This window comes from Crocuta crocuta, unplaced genomic scaffold, assembly GCF_008692635.1.
Source record: "Crocuta crocuta isolate KB4526 unplaced genomic scaffold, BGI_CrCroc_1.0 scaffold149, whole genome shotgun sequence".
Classification (NCBI taxonomy): Eukaryota; Metazoa; Chordata; class Mammalia; order Carnivora; family Hyaenidae; genus Crocuta; species Crocuta crocuta.
This window is the reverse complement of record NW_027551561.1, coordinates 4,061,834-4,071,105: the sequence shown is the minus strand read 5'-3', so window position 1 is coordinate 4,071,105 and position 9,272 is coordinate 4,061,834. Positions and strand designations below refer to the sequence as shown.

Here is a 9,272-nt window from a genome sequence, read left to right as displayed (position 1 = left end):
CAACACCCAGGGGCTGCTGTGAGCCCTGCATCCCACCCCCTATACCTGTCATGCTTGAATTCTTGGGCAGCCCGCAATAATTCCTGAATGTTCTTGGTGACCTGTTCCGTCTTCAGGATGACATCCTCTGTGCTGGGAAGCCCAGGGTCAAGGTCTCCATCCAGGCTTTCCAACTCGGGGTGGAAGTCGTCTTCCTTGCCCAGCTCAAGAAACCTCTTCCCCTCCAGTCTGAGGTTGGGGTTAGAAAGAGACCGCCCAGGGGTGAGGCTGCTTGCCTGTACCCTCACAGCCACGCCAGAGCCCGCTCTGCTGCCTTCCCTGGGCTGCCTCACCCAAGCAGCGGGTCCCCGCTTTGCGTGTTCTCATAGTCACTGTCAGCACCGCTGCCGTGGCGGGAAAGCTTGCTCTGCAGGAGCAGGGAAGGGGCAGTGGGTGAGGTTAACGTTCGCAGACTCACACAGCCCAGCACCTGTCCCTTGGGCCCTGGGGATGGGAACCTTACCGTGTGGCGGCTTCCTTCCTGGGAGCAGGACAGTAGTGGGGAGGAGGGGGTGAAGGGCACGGATGAGGCCGACACCCCCTTCCGGATCTGAAACCCAGGAGGGCTGGAGTCAGTCTCCCCTCCCTGCCCCCCGCCTTCCAGCTTCCCAGCAGCGAGGGTAGGGACCGTGTGTATCTAGTCATTCCTGTGCCCGGCAGCAGCACGAAGCCTGACCCCCACTGGCGCTCAGGACCGAGGTGCACAACTGGCTCCGCTTCCCCCACGCCCTCCTTACCCGGTAAAGGCCAGCAGGGACGTGCACTGAATAGATGGCATCCTCCTCCAGCTCCTGGGGGTNAACTCACAGCGCTGTGGAAAGGCTGTAGCCGGGTAGAGAGCTCGTCCCCGGGGGGGGGCCCAAAGGGCTTCAGGGCAGAGCCTGGTTCATACATGGAGAAGGCCTGGCGGTCCCTGCGGTGGGCACTCCCACCAGGCCCCATGGGTGTGTGTTCGGCCCGCTCGCTGGGCAGTGGGGGTGTGGGCACCGGCCCGGGCGGCTGCCGGATCTGCAAGTTCTCTGCCTGCAGCTTGTGGATCTGAGAGTGGACAGTGGGGTCAGAACCTCCAGACGGTCCAGGCAGCACCCCACCTCCGGGGGCAGGGGGTCCTCTCCGACACGGGTGCTCCTACCGACGCTGCAGCCCTTACCTCCCTCTGCAGCCTCCGGAGCTCATCACTCAAGCTGCTGTTGACCTTCATGAGCTGTTGCACCTTTGCCTCAGAGGTAGCGAGAGCCTTCTTCAGCTCCAGATATTCCTGCAGCGTCACGGCCCCATCGGACAGGTCTGAGGAGTCCATGCTCTGCAGAGTGAGACAGAAGTTGGTCAGCCTTCAGGGACAGGGGGGCAAATGCCCCCAGAAGACTGTCCTCGAGGCCGCAACCAGCCCGCTTGTCCCCGAAGCCCTGGGCTACAAGGGGATAGAGCTGAGCCTTAATGGAGGCCAGGGGAGGGGCAGTGCTCAGACCCGGGCACGGTTGTTCCTAGTGGCACCAGCGCTGCGCAGGGGCTCCTGGTCCGTGTCCTCGTCTGAGGCCACACTGTCGTAATCATGCTGGTCGTCGAGGTCACTCTGGCTCCGCGCAGATAGCTCGAGGTTGTCTGAGGACACAGTCCAGTCACTCAGGCTTCCGCCACACGACCCTTCTATCATGCCATCCCAGAAAGGAGCCATGGAAGAGAATATACTAGAAAAGTGCCCGCTGCCCTCAGCCCCATCCACACCCTTCCCACCTGTGGGGCTGCTCAGGCTCTTGCCCTGCTGTCTCCGCTTGGCCTCGCTGAGAATGTCAATGATCAAGGTGGCAAACTCTCGGGCGTTAAAGCGGGCCAACTTCTGTCGCCCCTGCAAAGCAGAAAGAACCCGGCTCACAGCTGACAGATGGAGGTGGGAACCAAGCGGCAAGGCCATGCCCTGCTACCTGGCTCAGCTGGCCAGATTGCGGGGTCTGGGAAACTCTCAAGAAGAGGCTGGAGTGTCCTCCCCTGCTTAGCAAGAGCTCAAAAAAAAAAAAAACCAGCCTCTTACCCTTTTCCAAATCCCAGTGCCAGTGGGGCCCCAAAGGAGGCCTGGGCCAGGGGAGGAGAAGAGCAGGCCTAGGCAGAAGCCCACACAACAGCCAGCAAGGAAGGGCAGGGCCCACAAAGCCGGCGACCCCAGCAGGGGCACCTGGTGGCTCAGTTGGAGGGGAGGAGGCCACCCCGGCCCCCTGTCCGGCCCCCTCACCTGATTCCGTGTGGCCGAGTATTCGGGGTTAACAGGCAGGAAGGGTACAGCGCTGCGCTCTGTCACCAGGGTGCTGTGGTTCTGGGTGGCTAGCCACACTGCAGGAGAGGAGCAGGGAGCAGATCGTCCAGAGCATCCGCGGCGGCCAGGCCCACAGGGTGGAGGTGGGGAAGCGCGGGGCACCGCCTTCCTCGATCCTCCCCACATCCACCGGGCGCTGGTGTTCAGAACGGGGGTGGTCTTCAGACACCAGAGGCAAGACTGGGTCAGGGCACGGCTGGGCGAGGCCGGCGAGCCGGGCCAGGCCAATGACGACGACCAGAATGAAGTGACTACTTCTTGCCAGGCCCAGCCCAGGGTTTGGGCGGGGATCTGGCTGTGGCCAGGAAGGAGTGATGTAGGGGGGCGGAGTGGGACTGGGGAGCGAGCCAAAGTGGGAGGCAGCCAGCGCAGAGATGAGCCCCAGTCCAGGGCTGGGGGTGGAGGAACGGGCTGGCTGCCTCCGCCTGGCTGGGGACGCGGCCCAGGCTGCTCCCAGCCAGCAGGGGCTGCTCTGCAGACCTGCTGAGCGGACCCCCTCAGGTCTCCCTTCTCAGTCCCAGCAGAAGGCCCCGAGAGCCACCGCAGGCCCTGGCCCTGCGCCAGCAGCTAGGCAGGTGCCCTTGTCGCATCCCCCCACGGCCTCAGATGCCCCCCCGGCTCACCAGCATCATTCTCTCTTCTGTCAACCTCGTCGTAGACGTCCATGGCAAGCTCCTCAAAAAGCCGGTTGCTGAGCTAGAGACAAAAAGGGGGACCCAGGCTTCGTCGGATCAGTTGGTCCCCAGTGCTGATAAGACCAAGTCAACCAGGATGTCCTAAGATGTGGGAGGTGGCTTGTGTCCTTTATGCCGCCCAGCCCCCACAATCTCAGAACTGGAAACTGGGGCAGGGGTCTCTCTGCCAAGCTTCAAGCTGGGAGAGGATGGCAGGGAGACCAGATTAGACCAGTTAGTGCCCTCGGAGGTCAGAGGTGGAGCTAGAGCCTGGGAGCCTATGGAGGGCAGAGCCAGGGTCAAAGCCAAGGGGTGGGGAGGTGGGGGAGAGGAAGCAGGGAAGCTAGATTGAGGGGCAGGTCAAAGACTTGCAAAAGGAGACCAGCTCAGAGGACGGGGTTGAGGCTCAGAGGCGGGGGCAGCTCCGAGTATTAGGAGCCTGGCCAAGGAGACTCACCGCCTGCAGCTTCTTCTTGGCAGCTTTGGCCAGCTCGGACAGGTCTAGGCTGTGGGAGGAGGAGGAAGATGAGGGCGGGCAGATAGAAGAGGTGACCAGACCCCGGCCTGTAACTCCCAAACATGCAGGGATCCCAGGAAGACGACATCCCAGACGCTGCATGCCAAATGCCGCCCACTCGCCCCGCCCCCAACCTCCAGAGCCTGCTCCGGAGGCAGGCACCATATACCTCTGAGACATGCACTTTTGCCGAGATCTAAGTCCAGAAAAAGGCAGCATTGGAAAGAATAGGACAGAGGCAGCGATTACCCAGGAGCAGGGCAGCACGTGCCTCTCACGGCAAGCTCAGACCCATCTCCGTGCACACGCCAGACCCGGAGGGTGCAAAACGGAACTCCTCTCCCCTCCCAACCTGCTCCTAGACCAGCCTGCTCTCTCCCTCCGTGACCCGCTCACCCAGCACCAACGTCTGCTCCCGGAAGTCACTGGAAACCTCCCTCACCCTCCAGCCCCAGCCAAGCTTTCCCCGGTTCTGCCACTGAGCCCTCTTTGCCTGGGCCTTCGCAAGTTGCTTCATCCGTCTTTCTACCTCTAGTCTTGCCCCTACAATCCTTCTTTTCCACCCAGCAGCCCGGGTGATCTTTTTGACACGTTGGGCTACACTACCCCTGGCCTTAAAAACATCTTAATGACGAAACCTAGATATGGATACTTCAACTGCACTTTAATAAAAAGCTCCCTTAAAAAATACACTACGTGCTTAGCGTGCATTATCTTAATGCTCTCAACGGTCCAGAAAACGTAGGTAGGTACCGTCACCTTCACTTCCACGAGATAACTAAGGTTACTGAAGTCAAACAGCCCGTAAACGGCAGGGCTGACGCCCCCATATCCGTGCTTGGGACCTCTCTGCACTTGCTGGGGCTCACAGGACCGGCCGTTCTCTCGCCTGTTTCTAGTCCAGGGCTGCCCCTGGGAGTCCCTGCTTCTCACACTATGCTCCAGCCACACGACTGCCTGCAGGTCCCAGTACAGCGTTTCTCATTTATCCCATCTACGCCTTCTGCTGCACTCCCCACAGCCGTCCGACTAAGCTGCCTCCTTCTCTGGACTGGGAGCTCCTGAAGGGCAGAGATCATGTCTGAGTTACCTCTGTGTCTCAGGGCCAAGAACAGCAGCTGGCACCAGGCAGGTGCTCAGTTAACACTTTATTGATCCATGCCCATACGTGTTTATACACACACACTAGACGAGCGTGCAGGTACACACACCCCGCAGAATAAGACCAGAGAAGTAGGAGGGACTCTTGGAGTCTCAGAACAGAGTAGGTCTGGGTTCAAGGATTCAAGACGCCTAGGCCTGACAATCCCCGTCTGCCCACACTGGTCTTTGGAGGGGGAGGAAGCGGCCTCTTTCTGGGATCCAGGCCAGCAGGCACAGGTTGGAAAGAAGACAGCCTTCAGAGGTGGCCACCAGGTGGCGCCAGCATCCACCTTGTGAACCCCCACGGCCTAGGCGCCCAGAGGCTTTGCAGGTCAGAGGCAGAAACACCTCAGCGGTGCCGTACCCTGCCCCCACCTCCTGCCCCTCCGCAATTTCTGAGCACAAGGCAGAGGCCCAAAGTTAGTCAAATCCCTGGGGTCCACCATCTTTTCACTGAAGAGCAGAGGCTTGTCTAAAGATTTAACAGTGGGGTGAACGCCACTGGAGCAGAGCCCTGTGAGCCCCACTCCTGGGGCAGGTCTTTCTTGTACTCAGGCCTGTGTGTGATGGCCTGGGGCTCAGGCAGTGGTTGGCCATGTGCTGAGCTGACGTCTCTCTCCTGCCTCGGGGCCCAGCATTAGGGAGTGAGGACTGGCCTGAAATGTTTGTTTCCCCAGGGGGTAGGGGACCCTAAAGCCCAGGGAGTGGGAGGGGTGGGGGTTCTGGGGCTCAGGCACTCACATGGCATCCAAATGCCTCTGGGGAGGGGCATCAGGTGGGCACTCACCTGTCAGCCATCTGTGGGATGATGTAATGCCCATTCTTGTGATCTGAACAAAAATAAAAATGCCAAGTCACTGGTGCTGGGTGGCCTTAGCAGCTGGGAGCCCACCTCACTGCCACGAGCAGAGCTTGGCACCCAGACGTGTCAGGGGACAGGGAGGAGGGCAGGTCACCCCCAAGAGCCCTGGGAGCTGACTGGAAGTGATGCCCACCCCCCACTCCCTATCCCAGTGTGCTGTAGCCCAGAGCCTTCATCAATTTCGCAGGAGCCGGTCGCCTAGCAACACTGTTCCCCAGCCGGCTCTGTCACCATGGCACCTGCTGCTGGGGTGTGTCTGGGTCCCACCTGCCTGGCCGAGCCAGGCCCGCCCCGCATTCTGCTCACCCGGCTTGCGTCCACAGAGATAGAAGGCCAGCCGGTCAGTGAGCTCATACTGGCACTCGACTAGTCTTTCCGCCAGCTCATGGTGCCCCGCCTGCCTGTGGGGAGGGGGCATGGCTCAGCCCTGCCGCAGCAGTCCACTCTCCCCACCTGCCCAAACCTCGCCCATCATCCAACCCTCACCTGGCATAGTCAATGGGTGTGCGGCCATTCACATCGGGGGAGCCGGGATCAGCTCCATACACTACAAGCAGCTCGGCCTGCAGTGTCTGCCCTGCCTTGGCAGCCACATGCAGAGGTGTGGTGCCCTTCTCCGGATGGAAGAAGTTGGCCTGGGCCCCCAGGGACAGCAGGCGCAGACACGTCTCCAAGTTGCCCGTCCGCACGCTAGAGTGCAGTTGCTGCAAGGAGCAGAGTGTGCAACAAATGTGTGTGGGGCCCCTCCCCTCCTCAAGCTGTACCAAGTCAGGCAGCTGCTGGGACTCCTACCGGCTCCACGGGCCCGGCTTACGTTGGGTTGTCAGGGAGCACAGAGACTTTAGTGCCAAGCAATAATAGCTGCTCTCAGTCACCATCTACCTGTGCTATGGGCTCTGCCTGGAAGAGGTAGACTCTATGAGTGAGGTGCTCTTACTTCTTTCCCATTTTACAGCAGAGGAAACTGAGGCTCCGAGTGGCTAAGAAACCGGCCCAAGTTTTCCCAGTTTTTGGATGGCAGCTAGGGAATTCTAGCCCTGTTGTGTCCACTTAGAGGCAGAGGGGCCTTGGCCCCTTGGCCACGTGCAGCCTGACCGCCATGCAACCTCATCCCCTTCTGGGCCCTTATTCTTGCCTAACCTGGCCAGCTGCCTTTGGGGCCAGGGGCTTAGTGGTGACGGAGAAGCCCTCGGGGTGTGGTGGGTGACAGGAGGGGAGATCCGCCCGTCTGCCCCCCATGGGGCCCCTCTGACCTTGCTGAGGTCTTTGGCAGTGACCCCGTCATCGTCCCGGCATGGAAGCTTGTGTACAAACGCCAGCATCTGGTACTTGGCCCTGATGAACTCTGACTTGATGGGGCTGGAGGGGGCACACAGGAGGAAATGGGGGGGGAGCAGGGCGGAAGAGGCTAGTCCCCCTGCCACCGCTCAGACCCAAGTCCCACGGCACGCAGCCCCTGCCACCGCCCCTCCAGCCCAACTCACTGGACTTTGTCCTGGGGGTTGGCTTTGCGCCGGCCACTCTGCACTTGCGCGGGGTCCAGCAGGGAATGCTCCCAGATGGAGTTGGCCCCGTTGCTGGCGAGCGTGTGCACCATCTGCAGGGAAGGAGTGCCAAGTGAGAGTGCCCACTGTGCACTGGGTACTGGGGGAAACACCTCCGAGAGCTGGCCACAGCCGGCGTGGCTGCAAGCAGTGCCGAGGGGGCTGCCGTGTGCCTGCCAACCACCACACCTCCAGCCTGCCGGGCCACCCAAGCCCGTGGGGCCTGCTCAGCACCTCAGGTTGCACGGCGAGTGTGCCAAGGCTCAGAGAGGTTAACTCGCTCAGTGCTACATGGCCAAGCGAGGAAGTGGCAGAGCTGCGGCGAGAGCCCGGGTCTGTGAGACCCCGGTCTCGGAAGCCCCCCGCCTGCACGGCAAGGATGATGGATGGAAAGGGTCAGGGGGTAGGTTCTGCTCCAGGTGGGTGCCGCCCCCTGGAAGCCGCAGAACCCCGAGCAGCGCGTGTGGGTGCGGGGGAAGCGTGCCCACGTGGCCGGCCCGTACCTGCAGCAGCGTGGGGGGCCAGGCGCTGTGGCGGAGGTGCTTGACGATGGAGATGTGGCGGCCCAGGCTCCGGTGCACACTGCAGCACTCGTCACACACCAGCACCCCCCTGCTGATGGAGGCCCAGCCAGGGTCTGCCAGAGGGGGAAGCGACGATCAGCGGAGGCCAGGTCACGGGCAGTGCACGCTGGGCAGTGCTCTGGGCCTGCACTATGCTCACACGCTCCAAGTACCTAGAACCTGACCGCCAGGACGGCACAGGTTGCCGCCGCCGCCAAGGAAGCTGAGCTAAAGCGTAGGAGGGATTTCCCCAAAGGCTCGCAGCAGGTGACTGACAGCTGCACCCCTTCCTACACATCTTTGCCTGGTGGCGGGGGGGGGAGCGGGGCGATGTGTGGTCCCCAGGGTCTACTCAGCGGGTATGTCTTCTTGTTCTGCAGTCTCTCCCAGGGAACAAGACGGCTGGCCCAGCGCTTCCCCAGGGAGGCAGGAGTCCTCTGGGGGATGTGACACTGATGCCGCATGCCAGACGTCCTAGACGCTCCTGTGTCTGTTTGGGTCAGTGCCACGCTCTCCTGCACCCAGGCTTCTGCTGGAACCACCGGCCGCCCGCCTGACCCACTGGACCCCTCCACGGGCTCCTGCCTCTGCCCTCATCTTGGCAGGCAAGAGGCCGTTCCATGCTGAGCCTCTGGCCGTCATCACTGAGGGGCTGCGCCAGAGCCCCCTTATCAGGGATGGAGAGGGCAAAGGAACCAACGCTAGGTGGACCTGTACGTAGGTGCCTCTCCTAACTGCCAGGCAAGGTAGGAAACGCTATCCTTGCTTTACCAATGAGGAAATGGTGGCTCAGAGAGGTTAGAGTGGTTGCTCAAGGTCACACAGCTCATGAGTGGAATTGCTGGGATGTAGACCCAGACACAGAAACCATGCCATGTTCATACCCACTGCTCTTCGCCTGCTCTTGCCCGGAAGAGGTCGGCCCCAAGAGGGCAAGGGCCCCGGAGGCCGCTCTTCACTCCCCGGGGAGCAGCAAACTTTGGAAACAAGAAGTGGGGGCCAGGACAGGGTGGGAGCTCCTTGGGTCCTTTTCAAGGGCAGGGGAGATGCCACCCATCCCAGGCCCCTTGGGAGGGGGAGGAGACAGCTGCATACAGCTCAGGCTGTGGAAAGGTCACGGGGGAGAAAGCAGCCATTGTGTGCCTCCAGAGAGTGGGGGCAGGGAGCTCCTCTCCCATGCTCCCCCCCCACCCCCAAGTCTCAGGAATCCCTGGGCTGGGTGGAGGAGCAGGGACTGGCTGTCTTCCTTGCCTGGGAGTGCTCAGGGAGTCCGGGGGCGGGGGGTCAGTGGACGGACAGGCTGGAGGTTATGAGAGCCTCTCCAACCAGAAGGCAATTCTCAGACCCTTCCCTGCAAGGACTTCCATCGAAGTTCCCAGGAGAACTGTAAGGAGACTGAGTCAGGATGCAGCCTTTGTTCTGCCTGCAGCAAGTGTCCACTCCATAGGGACAGGAAGAAGCAAGAAGTGAAAGAAGGGGTTCAGCTCTTTGGGTCTGGGCTTCTTCAGGCATCCACCCAGAAACAGGGCAATAAAACGCCTGCCATACACCTTCCTGGGAGCTGATTCCAGGGGCCCACGAGGAAGGGACCCACCATCTGTGCGCCAAGAGGGGGAGCCCTA

General features: G+C 61.4%; 1 protein-coding gene across 1 annotated transcript in view; it reads right to left on the bottom strand.

Annotated features, from left to right (window-relative positions):
• The window catches only part of GIT1 (GIT ArfGAP 1), an 8,669-nt gene extending 555 nt beyond the window's left edge, over positions 1-8,114 (bottom strand). Inside the window, 19 exon segments of the mRNA XM_077749838.1 lie at positions 46-228; positions 333-406; positions 503-589; positions 777-845; positions 847-1,077; positions 1,190-1,342; positions 1,508-1,641; positions 1,774-1,885; positions 2,267-2,364; positions 2,971-3,043; positions 3,479-3,527; positions 3,708-3,734; positions 5,469-5,511; positions 5,850-5,944; positions 6,030-6,247; positions 6,797-6,902; positions 7,028-7,140; positions 7,591-7,724; positions 8,003-8,114. Of these exon segments, the coding sequence (XP_077605964.1) occupies positions 46-228; positions 333-406; positions 503-589; positions 777-845; positions 847-1,077; positions 1,190-1,342; positions 1,508-1,641; positions 1,774-1,885; positions 2,267-2,364; positions 2,971-3,043; positions 3,479-3,527; positions 3,708-3,734; positions 5,469-5,511; positions 5,850-5,944; positions 6,030-6,247; positions 6,797-6,902; positions 7,028-7,140; positions 7,591-7,724; positions 8,003-8,114 (2,111 nt within the window).
• Positions 8,115-9,272: the final 1,158 nt, after the last annotated feature.